The sequence below is a fragment of the Micropterus dolomieu genome, linkage group LG19, assembly GCF_021292245.1.
Source record: "Micropterus dolomieu isolate WLL.071019.BEF.003 ecotype Adirondacks linkage group LG19, ASM2129224v1, whole genome shotgun sequence".
Taxonomy (NCBI): domain Eukaryota; kingdom Metazoa; phylum Chordata; class Actinopteri; order Centrarchiformes; family Centrarchidae; genus Micropterus; species Micropterus dolomieu.
Genome location: NC_060168.1, coordinates 7,590,392 through 7,613,959, shown reverse-complemented (window position 1 = coordinate 7,613,959; position 23,568 = coordinate 7,590,392). Strand labels below are relative to the sequence as shown.

Here is a 23,568-nt window from a genome sequence, read left to right as displayed (position 1 = left end):
TGTGTATGTGATTGGAACATATTTTAAAGGCAGTTCTTCATTAGCAAGTGTTGAACACCGCCACCAGAGGGCAGCAGTGCATGATGGGATTAATAAGTTATTTTGAAAATGAGTTGCTAGGGTGTGACTCTCACTTCAGAAGGGTGTCTGCTGGTCTGGAGACCACTAGACCACAGTGCCAACTATTAAAAAGTAAATACATGCCAGGAGGCAAAGCCAAGGTCACATAAACTTTATTCGTCATTCATCCGGTGATATGTAGAACATCTTACACAACAAACAGTACTTGAGAAAACACACTACTACCTGCAGTTTCAAATCTCAAAAGAAAGGACCAAACTTACCAAAACAATTGTAGTGCTTTAAACAAATCCAGTGTTTAACCCTGTGTGATCCAAACATGACAAACTGGAGAAATACTACATCTAGAACCATTAGTTCATGTTTAAATGCAGCCCAGCTACACTGCATCTGAACCAGAACATGCATCTCAACGCTCATCTTGTGACCTAAAACTCAGATTTGGATGGGCATCTTAAAAGACTGGGCTGCGGCTGCACAGGGTTAAATACCGGATTTTCAGTTTGCATGCAGATCCAGCCAAAACATACCAGTAAAATGTGTTCCTGGCTGGCAGTAACTACAAGCAGTTCCAAGGTAAGAAGGCAAATCGAGCCTCTTTGTGGCAGATCTTTTTATGCATGGCTCTGGTCAGAAATAGAGAGTGTGGCAAATCTGGGCAAAGGCTGACACACTGATACATTTTTTCAACTGAATGTTCAAAATGAAAGAAAGGACAATGTTTTTTTTTTCTCCTGGGTAAAGTATAAAGAGAGTGCTCTTTTTGAGAGCAGGGTATCAGAATGGCAGCCTGTTGCTCTTCATCCAACTCGCTGATATTATACACCTCTGGTTGCAGCCTTTTGCAGGCCAGGAGATGGGCAACTTCAGTCCCAACACTCAGAACTAATAACTTCAAATAAATAACTTCATTCACAGACAATGTATATTAGATACCAACTTTAAAAACACATTAGGCTGACTTTATACCACAGCAGAGAATCAGAGCAGTTACCAACTGTGACATCTGAGCTGGGGGGAGGGGGGGACTTAAAACCAGATTTTCTATTCCAGTTAATGGAGCTTTACAGAAGTCTGGAGGCTCAAACACAAACGCGTCCTTACTTAGTTACACACTGGGGGAAAGGAGAGGCAGGTGCTTGATCACACAGAGTGACAAGCAGACAGATGTCAGGATTAAAGTGCAGCGTTGGATTGTGGGTACTGTAGTTGATTATTTAATAATTAGTTTGCTTCCTGTTTTCTAACCTAGACCATGGGAGAGAGCTGGAAACTGTGTTTCAAGATAACGCAGAGGTGTGTATCACAGCAGCTCTGCGGCCTTAAACCACAGACAGACAGAAAGAGCAGGCACGGTGGTGACAAATGGCAGCAGATGGACAGTATGGGGCGGGATTATTTTAACGTCGAAGGCACTTGATATGGAAACCTCTCTCTCAAAGTAGCTGCCAAGTGCTCCTTATGGTTACGGTGGTTGTTTAAAACACGTAACTTGTAATTTATTGTAACTTAATCTTTAAATAAAATTTGAAATAAAACTGGAGAGTTTATCAGCCTTGTACAATAATACAACAGAATGTTGGTTGTTTAATTAACCTGACGTGGATTCTGAAATGTGTCCTCGTCTGCTGCAATGCTGTTCATTTGTATTCTGAACCAAAGCCCGGTTAGCACTATATCTGCCTTTAAAGTCAGTGAACACGGGCTGCGGCCCGGTCCAACAGTTCTGAGGTGTGTGACAGTTATCTGAGGATGTGACTGGGTTTAGTGCGGGTCTACAGCTCTTCACTCTCGTAGAGTGGGGCGGTGTGCTGGGCGGGGCTCTCCACAGTCAGAGCGGGCACGTGGCTCAGAGAGGACAGCAGCTTGAGCGTCTTCGAGCCAGGGGGCGCCGTTTTCATAGGTGGAGCTGTGCGAGCTGCGCGGGGCAGAGAGGGGAGAGAAGAATTCAGATACCGATACAGTTACCTTTACTGATCTATCCACACGTATTTGATTGTTATGTTGTGTGACACCAGATTTAAACATGTTAAACCTAATTTGGATTGGAATCACTTTGTTAGAAGAAGGCTACACTGTAATTATTACGCTATTATTATTATTTTATTGCAGTTGTTGAATTTCATCATCATATGAACATCATATATTATAGTCTTTGCCAGTGAAGCCAGATTGTTCAATTTAAAAGCAATGCCTAATGTAGTGATCCATTACCTTATCATTTTAAGATAACACCGCTGGTGTCACCGACAGTAGCAACACATTTTAGTGGTGGACGATCGCAGGCTAAACATTCCTTTCATGCCAGGTGTCTGAAAATAACTCTTCTACCCTGCACTCCATAGCACAGGACCGCTGGCTCAGTGCCAGATATGGAACCAACACACATTTGTTAATACAATGGGTCAACGGCTGTATTAAACTGGCAAAACTCTTAACTAGTGCTTTTAGAGTTTCATGCATCTGGGGCCTGATGTATGTGAGTACATGTCCTCTGCATGTGCGTATGGCTGTCGCTGCAAATCAGCTGAACTGTAATCAATCACTACCGTTTACATTTCATCAATACTCAAAATGTACAAGTACTAAATACCTTAGTCTGAAATAAACTAAAATGAACTGAACTACAACGCGCTCTGTATGGGTATTCTAACGATTACAGCGTCATGCCAGCGTTAAGAAAGAGAGCCTCAAAACTAAATCAAAATGAAGCTCTGCACAGCTCTGTATTCAAAATGTGTTTCATTAGCAGAGCAACACATCCACAGATTTTCATACTTGCACAATAATTTAACTGTAATGTTTTCAGAGTCTATACCACCAGCACTCATACACCCACACAATGTAGCTGCTGACCATGTTCTATTTTTACCGTTAAACTATCTAACGAAGTTCATAGTGATTAAAGACCCTGTTAAACCTGTTATGTTATGAGGGTCTGTTTAACTACAGTGTCTGAGTCCTGGCTCAGATAAATTGGTCTAAACTCACTTTCAGGTTTGCTAATAAAGTCCAGCTCATGTGTAGCAGAGCGTCAGGTACTTCTCTTTGTGGGTCCCCTCACTCAGCTGCCTCTCCACAAAGCAGATGGCGTGTTATGTGATCAAGCGGAAACCTAATAGCTGTTTTGTATTTTCCTCCGGTGAGCTCTCTCTCATCAGTGGATGGACTCCACACTTATCCTTCATACGTTCATCAAATTTCCGCTCGATCACGTAACACAGCATTTGTCTGACGTGCTCCAGGCTGCGGAGCTGGATCCACTGTAGCGTTGAGCGCACAACATTCTCCATCTGCTGTTAGGTTTTACAGCCTGGGCTACTATAGTAACTACCGGGCTATGTCATACAACAGATAGCAGAGATGGGCCCTTTAAAGCAAATTTGCACAGAAAGATGAACACACACAGTGGACTTACTGCCTACATCCAGCCTGGCGTTGCATGTGGACATGCCAGCTTCATTGATAGCAGAGAGAGTATACCAACCAGCATCAGACTTCGTCAACCTCTCTATCAACAAGCACTGCCGGCCTGAACCGTCCTGATACAGACTGTAGAGAGAGGTCAAATGTTTATTTCATCTCTAAATTGGTTGCTCCTGATACAGACTGAACATTCAAAAGAGCAAATACACATGCACAATTTGAAAAAGAAATTAATGGCAAACATAAACTAAGAAATGCATAACTTATTTCATATATTTTCACATGCAAGTTCATTTTGCTTACTGTGCATACTGTCCACTAAGAACTAAAGCTGTACATAAGCTGTGTATACATGCAGTTTTCTATTAAAGATATAGCTGTACCTTCCATCACGAATCAGACCTACACAATAAAATTCAATTCTCAGACATGTTTTAATAACATCAAAGCTCACTGTGCATTTCCTTTTTTAAACTACGCCATTATTTTTTTGTGGTGAAATCCTTTTAAATGGAACTATTAAATATGGAAAATCTAGGGCACTACTGGGCCATTAGTAAACCTGCAATATCTGATTGTTTGGCCACTTGTGAACACAACACTGACATAGTAGGTGCGTTTGACTTCATGCGGCACCTGCAGCACTGACTAAACGCGATGCATGCTGGACTTAACATAAGGCATGCTGGTTAGAAATTTTGTCCGAGTTTTGCTGGCACATCTAAATGTCATTTAGATGTAGCTGCAGCTTTCTGCGTCCGACAACCGCACTCCAGCTGTGGGAACCCCCTTTTGCCTGATCTTGAGGCATTTGCAAAGGCAATGGTCACCAGATCAGTCACTGTTCTAAGCTCACAGTGAGCTTACGCACTCTATGGGAGGTAGAATGTATCCGACTTGACGGCAGTGTTGTATACCCTGCAGTCACCTGCAGCTCAAGTCTGACTATCAAGTTGGCGAAAGTCAGGTGCAGTCATCTCGAACGCATCTTTTGTCACCTTTTAAAGTTGATATGTAGGACATTTGTTTATTTGCACATCAAGCAGACGCAGAGCTTCATTATCATTCATTTGGAGTTGTGTCCAATATAGAGTTTTGGTCTCTACCAACTGTGTGTGAGATTATAATTTTATATATATAGTGGTGGTGGTATACAGTGATTTTTTACAGCCTTTTTATCCACTGAAAGCCTGATGTGTTTAATTTCGACAGGTGTGTATGACATTAAACAAGGAACATCTGCAATCAAAACGTAGTTATGTGGCATGCGCTGTAGCCATCCAGCTACCTGGGCTCTACGAGTGATCCCTTTCACATTCAAGTGGTTTTGTGATCCGTTGACAATATATAAAATATTGATTATGCAGCTGCTTTAGTTGGTTGGTTCTTCTACTAGAGTGACAAATATTTTATAGGATGCTTTGATTCCATTTTTAGGGGTAATATTGAGTCATACTTCTCTCTAGTAAACGTGAATAAGATTCAACAACATGACTGAAGCAGAAAACTAAATGTGATTTGTAAAATGCTTGAATTTGATTTGTTCATCAAAGAGTACTTTCAGTATCATTGAGTTTGATGTGCAGTAAAAAGGAGTTTGGGTGTACTTTAGTTGACCCACCTCATTCTGTGTGGGTCAATGCGCAGCATGTCTTTATCTTTCTTCCAGAAGAGCTGTGGAGGAGGGGAAGCATCCACTTTACACTCTAACCTAACAGTGTCGCCCTCAAGAGCTCTGGAGTTCAACATCTTCTGGACAAAGGTGGGGGGGCGGAGAACCTCCTGGGCTGCAGAGAGGAAGAAGATGTTGCACAGCACTAGTGATTCCACTCTGTCCCACCCTGAACAAGAACTTCACAAGGTAGGTCTGGTATAGACTTACTAAATCATGGTCATTTTTAAGCTGCACTACGATGAAACAGCATTCCCTGACTAAAAACAGGATGTAATAACATTTTTACCTAACACATCGAGCCTCATGGTAAATCTGCTCTCCCCTGCTCGGTTCCTGGCCACACACTCGTACACACCGGCGTGGTGCACTGTGACAATCTCTATAATGAATGAGTGCATCCCTTTTTCACACACCAGCATCTTATGGTAGTCGTCTGGACGGATGGCTTTACCGTCCAGGTACCAGCAGACGTCCGGTGTAGGGAGGCCTCCGACCTGGATTAAGAAAGTAGCAATTTTATTCCCTCTTTTTTTACCTTTGCATGAACACACCATTATTGTTATATGGGGGAGCCCCTGACTTGAGGGTATTAATATGAAGCCAATAAGTGTTAATGCATGCATGTGTGAGTGAGTGAGTGAGTGAGTGATTCACCTTGAAGTCAATCCTACAGAAGCGTCCCTCCTCTACAGTGAGGTCTGGAGGGATCTGCAGGAAGCGAGGAGCGTAACATTTCTCCTGGATAGCTGAGCCCTCATTTCCCCTCTCATCTGTCCCTGAGTGGCGCCTCCCCCTGGGGGGGGGGATATCATTTATTCATAACCTCACTTTATATCACTTTCAGTGACTGAATCTGACAGTCTACTACAGTGATAGCACGACACACACACACACACACACACGCAACCACTTGAATGCTTTTTCTTTTCTTCTGACAGCATGGCTACTATATGTGGGACTTGAGCTATTTCTCTTTCTTCTAACAGACAGCTGGGGTTATAAGAATAGAATATTTGTGGTATAACACGACGCAAAATTAGGGATAAATTTTTTCCTGGAAATATTCAATGCTAATGTACAAAATTCTCCCATTTCTACCTCCAATTCCATTACAACGATCTAATGTTGAATTATTAATTCCTTGCTTGGGTTTAATTTAAACCAGCAGTTTAAACTGAAAAAAAAACTGTCATTTAGCTTTGCTTTAAATGTTGTTTCTCCTGAGATTGAATAAATGTCACTTTGATACAACACAGTTTCACTCTTGAGAAACAAGTAACACATATCTGGTAATTAAGTATTTAAAAGGTCACTCTGGATGCGAGGAAACCCATCTCGGCTCACTGAAAGATTTTTTTAACGTGATAACCCTTTTTTTTTATAGCTAAAATAAGAAACACCTTTATGCCATGGGTGCCTCTGTGATTTAACCTGCTAAGTATCATGCGTGACTGTACAGGCCAACTTCAGGCTCAGTCACCTAACTCAGCTTGAAGGACAGAAACACTAATATTGAGCCAACACTTTTAAAAGATTGATTTTGTTTTACAGCTGCACAGATTGAGTAAAAACTGACAAGTTGGACAGGAAACCCCACATTCAAGGTTATAATGTTGACTGGAAACCTGGGTTAATAAAGATGAAAAATATTGATACATAAACTGTGTTTACCATAGTCCACCTGTGTGTCTTCCTTCAGGTGAATCTGGCTGTAACAGAGAGCAGATCAGCAGAGATAATAACAGATTTGAACTTTGAAAAGTAACCACACTGGTCAATAGGTGTAAGAGTGTGTGTGTGTGTGTGTGTGTGTGTGTGTGTGTGTGTGTGTGTGTGTGTGTGTGTATTCTGACACAATGGTCCTGTTGTCACCAGTGAAAGGGGCTCATTCTCAGAAAGCAGGCTTGATATAGCCGCTAACAAACCTTGTTGGCTTCAGAGGACGTGTGTGTGTGTGTGTAGAGAGAGAATAGAAGGTGCAAAGCCCTGTGAGCGACAGAGCCTTTTTGACAGAACAATCCTGCACGCGCACACACACACAGATAGTGCAACTGGTCAAAGTGACAGCATGAGGCTGCTCACTGGGGCTGCTGATTATACTGCCAGGCCTTTATAACTTTGGGCTTGGGAGCCCACCAGGAGGCCCCGAGAGGGAGACAGGCTTCGTGTGTAGCCTTTCAAACCCAAATGACGATAATAATGTGTGGTCTTTACTCAACAGCAGAATGAAAGCTAATGGGTTTTGGAGCAGAGCCAACATAAATGTCTGTATAGCAAGGTCAGCACTGCAACACACATCAGTACAATCTGAAACACACTTTTAGAAAAGCTGAGATTGTAGGATTTTTGTAATGATTATGACGTTCGCTGACTGAATGAAGGTTTGTTTTACCTGGTCGAGTTGTGAGTCTGAAAGACTGTCTTGGTCAAGCATGTAGGAGGCGTTGTCTGGACCCAGCAGCCTACGAGCCATACGCTCCTCATAGGACAGTTTCTGTCGAAATTGAAGCTTTATACTGTTAAATGGTCATTCTTCCACATACACAAAGAAAGTGTGCTGTGATTTTCTTTGGTAAACTATTTACAATCATGTATTTGTTAGGTTCAAACAGGCACACACTGTGTCAGTGTGAATGAGCTGGAGTGTCTGTGTGTATCTGGGTAATGTTTTTTTAAAATGAAGGAAATGTAGGGTTCTTGTACTTCCAACACAGTTTTTAGGACACACACACACACACCTGGTTTCTCCTCCTGGCCTCCTTTGAACGCAGCTTCTTTTCCAGATCCTGGATGAGGGCATCTTTGGAGCCCTGGATGTCTTCATCTGTGGAGCGAGAGGAAGACGGCCGAGGAGCTACAGACTTTTTCAGGATGGGCTTGGGAAGGCTGGGAGGGATAGAGAGAGATAAAGGAGGGAGGAACAACAAAGAAGAGACAGATAGGCACTAAAAACTTTACTCCTGCAACAAACCTTTATCCAACACTTGTGGAAACAAACATTTGTCCTTAGCTGCTTTGTGGAAATGTGCTATGACCTATACACAGGTTGTTGCTTCATTTATGAAAAAAAGCACTAACATGTAGACATTTTTAACAACAGGTGCTACTGAATGCGTTTAATGCAAAGACTGCAATGAATATTGAGAAAGGTTGTGCTATGCTTGCTTCACGCTTTTCCCACTAATTACTTTGTGGTAAAAAAAAAACTGCATAACTACACTGAACAAAATTATAAACGCAATACTTATGTTTTTGCCCCCATTCATCATGAGCTGAACTCAAAGATCTAAGACTTTGTACACAAAAGGCCTATTTCTCTCAAATATTGTTCACAAATCAGTCAAAATCTGTGTTAGTGAGCAATTCTCCTCTGCCGAGATAATCCATCCACCTCACAGGTGTGGCATATCAAGATGCAGATCAGACAGCATGGGTATTGCACAGGTGTGCCTTAGGCTAACGGTCCATAAGCTAACTGTGCTGTGGGCCTGCTGTGCCTCAGTGAAGGTTCTTCTCAAACGTTAAGGTGGTATGAAGCTGCATTCAAGCAACTGGGCTACACTTTCAGACATTCACCCATTAATCTAAAAAAATCTTCTTCAAAGAGGAATAATATTGGTATTTATTCCCCGGCTGTGGCCACATCTACCAGTATGGTGGGTTCACTTACTGTTCAATCACTGTAGTAAACAAGTGGTGCCTCTCTGTTCAGGCTGTTTCTCCAGTTCAATGTACAGACAGATACTCTCTCTGCATAAATGTATACAGCTTGCTATTATATTTATTTTAAGTGTGGAGGTTTTTCACTTGTAATCCTGTGTATACCAAAATGATAGATACTTTGACTCACGTGCTCGATGTCCCCTTGTAGCTGGCGGGCAGGGAGACCACAGCAGGCGGTACTCTGTTCTGACTGTTAGGAGTGTTGGGCTGTGGGAGACATGAGGAGGGAGAGAGAGCGGAGCGAGGGAGGGAAGGGGACACTGGGAGAGGCTGATGAGGGAGGGAGCACGGAGAGGAGGCAGCCCGCATGGGGAGGAGAGGGCTGGATGGGGAGAGTGGGGAGCGGGCGGGGGAGGAGGGGGACGGGTGGGGAAGGTTAGAGTTTGGAGATAGCTTGGAGGGGGAGAAGGGGGAAAAGGCGGAGTGGGAGGGCAGCACAGAGCAGAGGAAGGCAGCAGGTGCTGACATGGTGTCCTGGTTGGCTGGCAGGGTGGCGCTGCCGAGGCCAGTGGCACTGGGGATGCTAGGGGTGAGGGTAATGGTGGAACGCATGGTGGTGCGGGGGAGAGAAGATGAGGAGGCTGGGAAAGGGGAGGAGGAGGTGGCGGTGTCAGAGGGGCTGAGCAGGGGGGCAGCGGAGGAAAGACGAGGTGCAGCAGAAAAGGCCGGGGTGGAAATAGGGGAGCTGAGACTGGATGAGGAAGGAGAGGACTTAACTGTGCCGTTGGCCTGGGCCTGGGTCTGGGTGACAGACTTGGTTTGGTTCTGACTGAGGCTTAGTGACTGAAACTGTGAATGGGTCTGGGACAAGGACTTGGACACTGACTGAGTTTGAGAAAAAGACTGTCTTTGTGTAGACAGCATCTTAGATTGACCCTGTGTCTCCGTGTCGAGGTTCTGCTGGGAATTATTTTGGTTCTCCTGTGCCTCCCTCACAACGCTTTCATAGCTTGGTGCCTGGAAGGACGGCTGCGATTGAATAAAATGCCTCGGTCGCTCATAGTTAAAGGCGCTGGGAGGGAAGGTGCTGGGAGTGAAGGAAGGCAGGTCTGACAGGTTCATGCTGTTGCCTCCTGACTGGGAAGACTGGAAGGGAGAAGATACACACATTTACAAAAAACTAAATAAGGTGAAATTCTACCATTTCTGAATGTAATGAAGAAGAGACACATTTCCATTTTCTGTGATGAAGCTATTTAACATGTTTCTTGAATACCAAATGTTGCTAATTTAGAGCACACATTCAAAATAATAATCGAGGTGGAGTTAAGAGGATCAGTGTTGGTGAAGATGTTTGTTCTTCTCAGCTAATGTCTGTTATATTTCCTGCTGTGTAAAATGTTAAAAAAGGCAAGCAGATATATACCCCCCTCAATAGACACCTAAGTATAGGCAAGAGAGGATAAAGGAGTATTCATTTACTTATCAACTGGTACAGTGGTTAAGTATGATGGCAGCTGTTAAAACCGATGCAAAATCTGTTCATAGAGCACTTTGCATAAGAAATGTTCTTACAGTGAAACTGAGCTTGCTTGGAGTGAACAGCTTGGGTGTTTGGGCCGTCTCCTTGACTTGGGTTGGTGGTGGTGGTGAGGGTGGAGGGGGAGGGCTGGGCGTACACGCTCGGATAGTGACCTCTGGTGACCTTTGGTCCTCTGGGCACAGGGCACTCTCCTCCTTGCTGCGACCAAAGTGGCTGGCCGGCTGAGGCTCTGGAAAACTGACATACAGAAATAGGTGTGATGAAAATGACTTACGGGTCTCTCCAGGCAGTTCACACCTAGTGTAAGCTCTACCAAGAAATAATACCAAGATCCAAAGACCCTCAGAAATTTTGTTTACATCCTGACACAGCAATCAATAAATGCTCTGAAATTAAAATTGGGCTTCTTTGGCTGTCGCACCACGGCCAATCATTGGCTGGCCAACCTGCCTGCCTACCGACCTGTGCACACTATTGTCAGTGCACTGACTGCACATGAAAATGTGTTTTGGGGGACTGGTTTTGGAGAGAGGCATCCAGGGATGGATCTATCCTCAAAATCTAGCTGTCTCTGGCTAGTTTCTCTAAAATTACCTACCATAGATTTAACAATCATCTATGAGATATTCAAAGTCTCCCGCACATGTTTAATTGTCCTTGACTAAAAATCATTCCATCAATCATTATTTTAAACTCCCTATTTAGGCTTTCCAAAAACACTCCATTTGCTTCAGATATATACAAACAAAACACAAAAAAACACAAAGAAAAAACATAAAAATATATATTTTTGTGGTGACACCTGATTGAATGAAAAAAGTAAAAATTTCATCCACTGACGTTTGAACGTTCTCATAAAACCGAACATAGCTAGCCACAGAGCTCCATGTCAAGACAATTGAAATGTACAACGTTTGGTTCCAACTCTTATAAGAGGGGAGAATATGATAATTAAAATCCTCATGCTGCAAACAGCTGATGGATAATCCCAGTGTTCTGACACCAGAGTAAAGTAAAACAGTACAAGGGTGGGGCAGCACAGTGGTTCTCAGTATAGGAGCGCAAATATCCAGTCCAGGAGAACTACAACATGATGAGTGGGTCTTCAGATAAACAAATTTAAGTTACATGGATTAAGTGTAACCACTTTGCTTTTCAGAACAATGGATTTTTCTGAAGAAGGTAGACTTACAGAGAGAAAAAATGTTCACTGTGTCTCTTATTTCTCAGTGGTTGCCATGTCGCACATCCAACGCTGATTCTGAAGTTTGTAATATATAATCACCTCACCATGATATTATTTCAGTGGACATGTTTGTGACCCAGCCTGTACGTACTATTTAACGGCCGAGATTTTTACCATCAAGATCCATTTGTCAACTGGTGAGCATAATTACAAACTAACTTTAACTACAGAATACATGCAGCCGGCATCGGACCACTGGGACCGTCTAATGAGAGTAACAGACATCAGCGGTTCTGCTCCCATTTTAGCCCACTCAGTTGTTTTCTTCCTGTAATACCAAACCTGAATGGTCCTCTACTCTTCCACTAGGAAGGAATGTCTGGCCATGACTACCACGTTGTCTGGGCTACGCAGGAGCATAATGACAATAGCAGTCTCTCTTCGCTCTCTCGCTCACACTCATTTACTTTACACACACTTGCTCACTGCTTTTCTGAGATTCTCCTGAGGGCACAAAACTTTTTTGGCCCGCCAGCATAAACTGACCTAGAGTCTGAACCTGTAATCTTGGATCTGGATTAAAATACACTGACAATCACATTTTTTACCCTCCTTATACCTAAATCCAGAGAATGAGTGATGTAAAAAAAACAAAGGAAACAGTTAAATGACTGGAAAAGTGTGTAGTTGGACATGGCCTTTATGGATCAGTATGTTAGACCAAGTAATCCAGAAAGGAAGAATTTTGATGAAGTTCGCAAATCATTAGCTAAATGTTACGTGTGGCCACATCGTGGTGCCACCTGCACCAATTGTTTCTTCTTGGGCCAAGGTCTAACTTTTTTACCAAGTTTCACTCATGAAGTCATTTTTGGAAATATTCCAAATATAATATAATACAATATAATGATTTTGATACATTTTTTGATTTACATTGTGTTATTAAAGAAATGACTTTTCTTACTCTTACTCTTGTGGATCAAATAGCCAAACACCTGCTACAACAATTTATATAATGACATGGCTGTGCACACACTTAAATATGCTGATGACATGGCTGTGTTAGGACTTCTCACAGAAAATAATGCGTTTACTTTAGCTAGGTCACTTTACTGCAGGAATGGTGGAAATTAACGTGTCCAAAACAAAAGAACTTTTAAAACAAACAAAACCAAGAGGGGCCAGTGCCATCACGCCTGTTGTACTTAACAACCGGCCTGTGGAAGTAGTGGAACATTTTAAGTACTTGGGCACAATCATTGATCACACTTTAAGTTTTAATAAAAACTCAGAGAGTATTTTTAGAGAGCCAACCAGCCACTGTTTTAATAAAAAGCTGGGGAGCTTTAGGGTCAGTCAACACATACTTGAGATGGCATATATAACGGCTTGGTAGAAAGCATTTTACAGTTTAATATCACAGCTTGGTATGCCAGCCTGAATGGAAAGACAAAAAAAAGCTTTCCAAAATGGTTAATATTGCAGGGAAGGTGATTGGCAAGCCACAAAAGCAGCCAGACAGATATCTGCAGACACCTCAAACCACCCCCATCTGTCCATCGAGTCTTTTTCATCCCATGCCATACAGGCATTGAATGCATAATGACTGCACTTTTAAATGTGTTTTCTCGTAGGTTGTAATCTACTTTATTTCTACCTGCTTTCTATTTTTTGTTTATGGCACAATTGTTATTGTATGTGTAATGGTGGTCCTGTGTTGTACCCTTAACTGTGTTGAATTTTTGTGTGATAAATGTGGTGTCATGGTTGTGTTTTTGTTTTGGAGAAGTTAAAGACAAATTTCCACTAAGGTAGACAATAAAGTATAATAAATAATAATAATAATAATAATAATAATAATAGTAGTAATAATAAATGTGACCAAGATAAGATCTGACTGGGACATTTTTCAGTTGAACACTAAACTTGTGAGTGGTCTCTGGGGGAATGCTACAATGACGCCACAGATACAGCTAACCCTAACAGTAATGAAGTCTCATGTCTCAGGTACAAAATACAGATGATATTCACCTTTTTATACTGATGGTAAACGAATGATGTCTACAAATCATTCCAATATTTTTCTTATATACACAAGTCTCCAGAGACAACCCCTTCACCACAAATCTAGTCACCGCTGGAATCAGAACCAAGATTCAGTAAGAAGAATCAGAATCGATAAAATTGAAGTGATACCTACCCCTGCAAATCAGTGTGCGTGTGTGTGTGTGTGAGTGAATAATTAGTTTCTTCCTGATGACAACCGCTGATGAGTCAATATGAGTTGATCCAACGGACACGTCAGCTTATCTACTTCCATTCTTGTTTATTCTTTGTAACAGTCAACAGTGACCCTGATTATTTACAGCAGCAACACTGGTGTCTCCACCAAAACTCATCCATGAACATCACATGTCTTCAGCAGATGGCTACATGGTCACATTCTATAGTGCACGAGAGTGAATATGAGCCTGGGGAAGTGTGTGTTCAGACGGAGGGGTGTGATCGAGTGTTCCACTACATGGTGGTCCATTACGGCCAATTTATACTTCTGTATCTAATCTACGCCGTACCATATGACGCACCCTGACACACACCTCCCCAAATATTTTACTACACGTCGTGGTGATGCAGACCACAACAACTATCATTGGTCAGCTTGGCAGCATCACATTTCCTCCCACACATTTCCGGCTTGTCCTTGTTCTGCCTCAACTGGTTAAAGGGTTGTACCATCTCCTCCGACGCCTTCTCTCATTTCTGACATTACGCCGCTTACTAGTGTTTTGGCGGTAATTGGAGAGTGACACAAACACCAATGCACACGTATAAATGCACAGGACAGCACGCAGCTGGTGTAGACGCGACGCAGAAGTATAAACTGGCCTTAAGTGACAGCATGTTTAGTGTGTTGATCAGTGTTTCTCTCTACTTCAAATGCTGCTGTGTGTGTGTGATTTAGTAGTGTTATGGTATACAGTATGTGTGTGCGTGCGTTTTGTATAGTGTATTTGTGTTAGTGTCATTAAGTGGGCAAAGCTATATTGGTCTTGGAATTCGGACATCAGCTGGCAGGTGCGGACACTCTACTGGTGACCCAACCATTTTAACACACACACGCATGCCCACAAATCATGGATGTGGACACACATGCACACAAGGTCTGCATGGCATTGTGGGTAGAAGCATGCAAACCTGTCCTAAATCCTCTATATGACCGGCAACAACAGAGAGAGGGACAACAATACAAATGAATCTAATACTTTTAGTACTTTTGGAAATATAAGTCTCTGTAGTGAGTCCATACTGGGTGGTGAAGCCAAAAAGCAGACAAAAAAACTTTGAAAAAAAAAAAAAAATCACTCTTACTTGCCAAAGCAAACTAAAAATAAAACAAGGTTTATTTTTCAGAGCTGAATGTAATCTTTACCCGATTATTCTGATAATTTCAATGAGATCATTATTTTTATTGTGTGGAAAAAGTCCAATCCAACAGATTGCAGATACCCTCGTTTCTCATCACATAATAAAATCAATAAAACAATCTGGTAAACTTGGCCAGAGAACCTCAACATGACCTTAAAAGCTAGACCGCTGCCAACAGTTCATGAACAACTGTTGATGTTTGTAGCCCTGGGGGGGGGGTTCTGAAGGACACAGACGCCATGTCTGCACTTCACATTACGGATGAGATCATAGCCCTCGACACTGATACAGAGTGGACATATTAAACTCAGCCAAACATACTTCACACCATGAAACACTCACCGGATTTGAATATGAACCAAAGTATCGAGTTAAATACTCACTAATGGAAATGCATCAAACACCAAAGATATACAGCTCAGGAGATAAAACACCACTCAATACTCACTAAGTACTGTACTAGGCTTCGCAACTGTGTTATTTTTTCATCTGCTGTGACATTACTACACCTGTGGTATAGTTTTGAACATCTCCAGAATTTCTTGCAGGTTGATAATTTATTTGTGGTGCACTATCCAAAGTTGCAAAACAGCACTGTATTCACAAGCTAGTGTCTGACAAGAAATAACATTTTCCAATTACATACGACAGCCCCTGAATGCACCATTCCAGCAGACTTGTTAATCAGTCACTTCAAACTCCTCCACACTGTTTTTTTTTTGTCGTTGTTATTATATTTCCACAGGCATACAAAATGTGGGTAGGGCAAATCTATCATGTTCAACGATATGAGCTGTTTTGTATGACTGCTGCTGGTAAAGGGTTAATTAGGGACACAGATGAGCTGGCAGCCCACACTCAGGTACCACCTGGAAAACGCCTGGCATGCAGCAAACACAACTCAGCAGCACAAAAGTGCTTCCTAATTGATCCCCAGAAAAGAGAGGGGCGGGTTAACATCACAGTTTAGCTGACTTCAGGTACTTTAGATGTGTGTGTGGAGATATCATATGTCATATCTCCCTACCTGAAGTAGGGTTTACTATCATTTATCAAAACAAAAACTAAAGACAAACAGAAATTAGTTCTGGTTTCTTTAGCTACACTTTTTTGAAACTTAAAAGCACATTCGTAATGGGGAGATTTAAGCAGTAGTTTTCTGTGAGAAAACAAGGAATAACGTCGTTGGCTTTCTTAATTAAACTGATCTGACTGTTATTTCCTCCTGAGCAGTTTGAAAGAGCACCAAGCCAGATGACACAAAGCTCCAAAATAGACTAAAGTTAACTTTCCAAGTGCTCTAAACATAGTTTGACCTTTTCAGGAGGACATAGCATAATGTTATTACGTTTCCACAAACAAGGAAGGAAAATTAGCTTGTTTAAACATTAACGCCAATGTACAAATAACGTTGCATTACAGCCTAACGTTAGAGGTTAAAACTGGGACTCCAAACAGCGAAAGTTCCCGGCAAGACAAACGGGATATTTTTTAAATTCTTACCTCGTTAAACGTTTCTGCACAGCTGACCTAAAACTTCAGTGTTGGCTGAATGAAAGTGAACTTTCACTGCGTGAAGGGGAATCCAGACTTCGACGTGAAGCTGGAGGCTGAACCTCAACAGGTGACACCGCGCGCTCGCGAGGGGTACGCGTAGAGAGACGGGGCCGCGCGGGTCCAGCTGATTGGTTTAATTTTCAATAAGCTCAGCATCGTCACCGCAACTGCGTCTCCGTCTAACCTCAGTAGTTCAATACAGACAGAGCGCCTGTCTTGTCACTGTTATATTTTCATTTATTCAATGTATTTCTTTTATGTCAACTAGCGTTTTAAAGAAAGAAGGTGAGTTCAAAAATTGTCTTGTTCTACAATTTTAGAATAAGACAACAGTGACCTCCTCTGGATATAAATAGAAATTACAATAGTGTAAACTTAATTTATTTAAGGAGTTTGCTCCTGGACAATTTCCTTCAAGGACCACTACATTGTAACAATAAAAATTAGTAAATGAGCGAATGAATAAACAAATATATACACATATAATCCTCCTTCATAGACTAAAAGGAAAACTTTTATATAATAAAGTCAACAAATCATTCAGTATTATCATTTAACAGTTAGTTATTGATAACAATTTGCCATAAGAACAACACTGCAAGTCGTAGAAGAAGTGAAATTGATGTGTGTTTTGTGTTTGTATGTGTGTGTCCAACATCTGCTCACTCTGCGACAGGGATTTGATCTTCTACAGGGCTGTCAGGCCACTCAGGAGGGGGGAGGGTCATTGAGTCAGGTAGCTCAACGGGAAAGTCCTCGCTGCTCTTTATGAAGGAGGAAGTCTCTGGTTGGAACACCTCCTCCTTCTGCTCCCTGAGAGAAACTGCTTCCTGCTGACGTATGGCCTCAATCTCCAGCTGCTCCTCCAGGTCTGCACGGAGGGGTGCAAAACAAGAGATGAGGGACTCTAATAGCAAGACTGGTTATTTTAATTGTGTTTTACAATTCAGCAGGAGAACGTGCGACTGATAAATTATGGTAACATATCAATGGACATCTAACCGTTGTAAACTTCCAGGATTGCTGAGCAGGAGACCGTGCCGAAGGAGTTGAGGGCCACACATTTAAACAAGCCAGAGTCTTCTGGAAAGGCCTCTGTGATCACCAGTGTACACAGCTCCTCTACAGAAGGTTACACAAGAACATAAATGCAGTCTCATTTCAACACAGAATCAACGCTGCACCAAGAGCGAGGCAACAAATCCAAATTCAGGAGTCAAATACAATTCAGTTTAATTCAGTGTGGCGTTCTCGGCATGGGAGACGTTTACATTGCCAAGGTGTGAAGTAAAAACTAAGACATAAATAGAGGAGTTCTCTTTTGATATCAGTAAGATGAACACCCTCAGTGAACAAAGGCATGTTACATGTACCAATGATTATTTTGTCCCACGCAAAAATTGACAAAATGTTACAAAATGTTCTATGATTACATGATCAGTTCAAGCTGTTCCCTCTTCCCTCCACATGAAGCTGCTATTGTGCCAAGTTGCAGTGTTATCAACAATATCATATTCTATTAAAAAAATGTCTTGTCTTTAAAAATGTTTTTCTTATAAAGTGTTTTATAAGAACAGTCTAGTTATGAAAGATGTGTTTGCAGCAGTATACCCACTGTAGAATATACGTCTTTTCTTTGGGATTATACATGAAAGACACATGTACTGTAAAACTGTACTGCAAGCTCATGTCGCTGAAAACAACCAATCAGTCATTTGTCACCACCCACTGATGGCAATTCTGAGAACGAAACTTAAAATACAGTGTGAAATATGAAACCATATACCAGTCCAATAGCTTTAAACCAGTGGTTTCCAATCTCTTTGGCTTGTGACCCCTTCAAACGAAGCAACTCCTAACCCGTCACCACAGGCAGGGACTTTGTCTGGACATGAGTTGTCCAGGTGAAAGTATCCAGTATTTCACAAAAACTAAATTAAAACTGTAAGTAAAGTAAGAAAAAAAGTGTTTCTGTATTTTTTCTCTTTCTTATCCCTTTAATCATCTCGTGACACCCCAGCCCCACTTTTTAAAAACCATTATTATAAAACCAATATTCTATACGTACCTGGCACTGAAGCGGAGCTGGCCTCTGGGAAAACAAGAAGAGAGAAGTCATGGCTTTTATAAATGGAATTCATCACCATAGTTAAATCCAAGCTGCTGTACATATGAAATGGATCACTTAGCATTCATGCGATACTATTGCCAGATAAGGAGACAGTTGTAATAAAATGTTGAAGCTATTTGTTCATGCAGCTTCAAAAAGCTGAGAAAATTTTGACTTTCGCAACATCTCTAATCTGACCCAATGTCAGGTTCATACGTTATTTGCATAACAGTCAACACAGAATTGCGAGAATCTTCTTTTTAATGCAGTTACTGCAACTGGAAGCTGAAGCCAAAGTCATATGACTCCAGCCCCCTCCCAAACACACACATAAACAGCACACTCACTTTTGCGTAGTATCCTAAAATCATCGGAGTCCAGTATTTGTTCGTCCTCTCTGTACCACATGACCTGCAGGGGGGGAGTTCCCCTGAGTCTGCACTCCAGGACCACCAACTGACCGTTCACTGTGGACACATCGTGGAGGCACTGGCAGGGGGGATGACCATGGATGCGGAGATGGAAGAAATGGAAAGATGACAGAGGAAGAGAAAGGACAGGGGATATTATTGTAATCAGCAATCCTCTGTTTAAATCATAAAAGCTTTTCTTTTTTTATTTCCCCAATAATAATTTACAGTATATACATACAGTATGTATAAGTGTGTTTTACCTTTACAAAAGTAGGGGCCACTCCATTCCCTGAATACTGTTGATTGTAGATGGGACTCTGAGTCTGGAAATGGAAAATAATGTATTTCATTTTTGTTTTTTATGATTATTTGTTTAATAATCATTTTACGTATTTGTTAAACACTAAATACACTTTTTGTATTAGTAAATTATAAACAGTCACTATCTATAGATCCTGGTCCCAGTCTACAATGTTAATTATCCCCCACAATCCACATCCGGAGTTCAAAAGCTCAATGCAATGTCAAGTTCACGCTCACATCCCCAGGAGCTTCATTTACAAGTCTGAGTTGAATCTCTAACATACAGTCATCTTGTCTATCAGTCTATGTGATTACCCTCTGAGGGCTGACACACAGCGGCTGCACCAGGCTGGAGTGTCTCTGAGAGAGGACCGTGGAGGAGGAGCTGGAGGAGCAGGAGGAGAGCTCTCGAGAGGAGGATGCAGAGGAGGAAGAGGAGATGGTCAGAGACACGGTGCTGGTCTTCTTCTGCACCCTCTGGATGCTACGCAGTCACATATCAGCACATGATTGGGAAATTATCATAGGGTTAGGCAAACACTTTTTTTTTTCATTACTGCCTCAAAAGTTTTGATTTTTTTTATCATTCCCCACAAACTTTGCTTTTGTAATCAGAACAGTGGTATTTTGAACTTTACTCCTTTCCACTGACAAACTGATGAATTTGTGTCTTTTTGTTCACACAAAGTCCGGGTAAAACAACACATAAATCCAAGTGGGAGCCACTTGTAGACCATTGGAAGGTGCTGATGCCTCCACTGCACATCAGATTGGGCCTTCTGAAACAATATATCAGAGCTCTAGATAAGGAGTCAGCAGCCTTCAAGTACCTTCAAGACTTCTTCCCTAAGCTGTCTGAGGAAACGTTTTGCCTTAATTTGTATTAATATGTCCTTTTTTCTGACTTAATGTGAACAAAAAGACACAACCCTTTTTCTCATTGGAAATAGGTCCATTTCAAAAAATCACTGTCCTGCTGTGATTACATTGTGTTACATAGCGTTATTAGATCCGCTTCAGTTTCTGTTCTTGATTGTTTTCTTGTGCACTATACTTTGTAACTCCTAAATATCTAACCTGTATTCTGAAAGGCTATTGAGACACTGGAATTGACTTTAAAATGAAGTAACCATTCTGCCTGCTCAATTATTAATTGAGTTTTTTGTAAAGTTTGCCACAAAACCACAAAAGTTTTTCATACAATCAGTTATTATCTGTGTGTGTGAGAGAGAGTGTGTATGCAGGTCTAACTTACTGTGCCATGTTTCAGGCGTTCCAGGAGGCAGTGACAAATGTTGTTTTACTCTCTGGAAAGACAGAAGCAAAGGGTCAGACATGTTGCACTCTCTCCTGCTGCAGCTTTTTATCACCCAGGTGTGAGTATGTTTCACTACATGAATAATAAGTAGGGTTTTGAGAGTGTGCATGTTCCGCAAATTCCCTCCCTGGATACTAAAGGTTTTTTTAACCTCAGAGGTGTTAGCAGTGCTGGGAAATGGCAGCTCTGTGATCCAGGAGTTTTCTGCACAGTGAGGAAAGACTGTAGAATGCCAAGCTTAGCTACATGTATCAAAATATATCAGTTACGACTGTCTTGGAGAAGTAAAGCTTCTTGAGCAAGGGATTCAGATATCAATGCCCCCCCCTGTGGCTGGCATTACTTGACGCTGCTGGTCCCACAAAAGAGCGTAGCTGAGCTGCAAACACTCACTGTGAAGAAAAACAAAGAACTTCTACTCCACAACATCACAGCCTGAAAAAAGAACAATCACCTTTGTGAAACTTTGTTATCAAGAAATGAAAAAGTTGCACAAAGGTCTGATTTATTGCAGGACTATTGTATTGTATTGTATTGTATTGTTCAGGTCACTCAGTTTGCACCTCTACAGAGTTTTTCTGCCCATAGTGCACACAGAAAAGGAACTTTTGCAAGCATGCATTATATAAAAAAAGAGAAAACCTTTTGAAAACAAAGGTGTTTTGTATCTCCAGTGAGATTCTTAGTGGGATTACTGGTTGTAGGGAAGCCTGCACTGCTGAGATGCAATATCTGTCAATCCTCTTGGCGTGAGAGCCATTGTTAGCAAAATGCTAGTGGAATGGAAGCACTGAGAGGCATATGCTAACATGCTGTGTGACAAATGTACATGTTCATAGATTATAACTAAAAGAACTAGGCAAGACAATAGCATGGCTGTACTCTGTATTAATGTACTATTCTTTCTGTAGCGGGCGGCCATGAACATGTTTTAGCTGTTGTTGCAGTAGAACACGATATCATTCAGAAAATTAGCATTTGAGAAAATATAAATTGGCTCTTTAAAAAGGCTGATAATGTGATTGATTGACTACTACATTTTGTTCCACAGCTACTTTTTTTTTGCTGTTCTCATCCATATTCTCTGCTGCAAATTTTGACTACACACAGAGTGGCAGAAATCCTAAATTTGAAGTCTGCAAAATTATAGTGGACTTTTCTGTCCTTGTCCATCATTAAAATGGGTCCAGCACTAAAAACAGCTTTGGTGAATCCAGAGATCCTGCTGTAACCACAGTCTATTCCTCCGTAAATGTAGCAAAGCTTAGCTGAATAGGCACAGTCTAAGAAAAGGCTTGTCAGTTTTATTCCCTGGGAAAACCCTGTGTGAGCGAAAACATGCCAATAGATTTTCTAGAGGGAAAACCAGATGGTTGATTTAATTTGATCCTGTCACAAACCACACACACACACACACACACACACACACACACACACACAAAACACAGATTGTGTCCAACAAAGACAAACAAACTAAAAACTATCTATAAATAGCGTGTAACATAAACACGGTACTGTGCAGAAATGTGAAGCGTGATACGGGATAAAAGTGAATTTTTCCTTTGTGGCCCCAACTTTACTTTTCACCAGAAGACTGAGCTCTGCAATTTAACAATGTGTTAACTGGTGTGAAGAACACAAGCATATATGAAAAATGGAAGCGAAAGAATTCTATGTGTATGAAGAAGCATATAGCACTGCCTTTTGTAGGGATACTTTACTAAGAAACATCCAATCTAATTTTCAACCTGTTTCTCTTTGTATTGGTGCAACTATATAACTTATGTGTTTGCTGAAAAGTGCCTCGACCCGTTCATCATTTTAACACATGTGCGGTCATATCTTTGTCGTGTCTGATGTTGTAACACGTGACAGAAACTGAACCTCATCGGCTCCACTTTGGATTTCGCCCACCTCCTTGTATGACCGCAGAATTACCATGCACACACACACACACCCACACACACACCGGCGGATATGAAAGCAGAAGTGCACTTAAACACAAATGCACACACACACACACGCCACAACGCCACAGTTATGTCAACTTTCACGTCAGGAGTGAACCATTCGAATCTAAATTTGCAATTTCAGATCCTGTCTGTGACACTGTATTGCCCAGTGAGTGCACCTATGTACTCTTTCAAAGCTAGGTCAACAAATGCATCACTTCCTATGTTGCAGATCATCAAGTGTGTCCACCACGGTCTCATGTTGTTTAGCAATTTATGGGGTATTGCAACTAATTGAAGGTATATGGAGTCTTTCATTGTTTCACACCCACAAATCCCATGCTGCTGCCCCCTGTGGGTATGTCCTGGGCCCAGAGAAGGAGCTGACAGAGGAGGCTGAGGTTCAGGTTTCCAGGCTAAATTAAACTCTGCCGCCTCCTGAGCTCGGCAGAGACTCTCTGACCTGAGATAAATCCTTGTGTCTCCATTAACAAGACACATACAGACAAACAGTTGAGGGTAAAGCTCTGCTTCACACCAGATACTTGCCTCAGCTCTGTCTTTCACCTCCTTCATTTTTTCCTCTCTGGGTGTTTGTCTGTGGAATAGCTATATAGGGACCACACTAGTGACATCACCACAGAGTAAACACTGTCTAAACTAGGGGATCACGGCTTAAGAAAAAATAGCTACAGTATGTACAACATCCGCGTGTACTTCCAGTTTCCCCTCAGATAATCCCAGCAGGTGTGTCTGTGTGTAGCTTGGTCGAAGCCTGTTGTTGATAAAACAACAGCTGCTGCTGAAGCCCTCATATCAATTGTCTCTCTGTTACATAACCAAAGGATTTGTAGCGGCAACAAGCTGCATTCACACAGCTCTACTAATCTGTTGCCTGGCAAGCAATAGATGGAT

General features: G+C 41.7%; 1 protein-coding gene and 1 long non-coding RNA gene across 3 annotated transcripts; one reads left to right on the top strand and one right to left on the bottom strand.

Moving 5' to 3' along the window:
* Positions 1 to 217: 217 nt before the first annotated feature.
* myot (myotilin) lies at positions 218 to 20,809 on the bottom strand. Of its 2 annotated transcripts, XM_046031039.1 has the most exons (17): positions 20,639 to 20,805; positions 19,699 to 19,867; positions 19,341 to 19,403; positions 19,015 to 19,156; positions 18,626 to 18,649; positions 17,560 to 17,679; positions 17,224 to 17,428; positions 10,421 to 10,625; positions 9,033 to 9,991; positions 7,921 to 8,068; positions 7,575 to 7,676; positions 6,854 to 6,891; positions 5,837 to 5,975; positions 5,469 to 5,676; positions 5,129 to 5,294; positions 3,500 to 3,633; positions 218 to 1,999 (listed from the first exon to the last, which is right to left on the bottom strand). In XM_046031039.1, exons 1-17 carry the CDS (start codon positions 20,644 to 20,646, stop codon positions 1,857 to 1,859), a joined length of 2,973 nt encoding a protein of 990 aa, XP_045886995.1. In that variant the 5' UTR covers positions 20,647 to 20,805; the 3' UTR covers positions 218 to 1,856. The 2 variants fall into 2 exon arrangements, with proteins under 2 accessions (XP_045886995.1, XP_045886996.1); XM_046031040.1 differs by lacking the exon at positions 7,575 to 7,676 and having other exon boundaries at positions 20,639 to 20,809.
* Positions 16,744 to 18,185, top strand: LOC123957925. The gene is made up of 3 exons (XR_006821935.1): positions 16,744 to 16,842; positions 17,234 to 17,426; positions 17,576 to 18,185. It is a non-coding gene; the product is annotated as an uncharacterized LOC123957925 (long non-coding RNA).
* Positions 20,810 to 23,568: the final 2,759 nt, after the last annotated feature.

Excerpts from the sequence above, each read along its gene's own strand:
- myot (XM_046031039.1), bottom strand. Across the intron at positions 8,069-9,032 it reads TACAAGGGGACATCGAGCAC|CCTTCCCAAGCCCATCCTGA; the intron begins GTGAGTCAAAGT and ends TATCCCTCCCAG. Across the intron at positions 5,295-5,468 it reads CATGAGGCTCGATGTGTTAG|CCCAGGAGGTTCTCCGCCCC; the intron begins GTAAAAATGTTA and ends TCCTCTCTGCAG.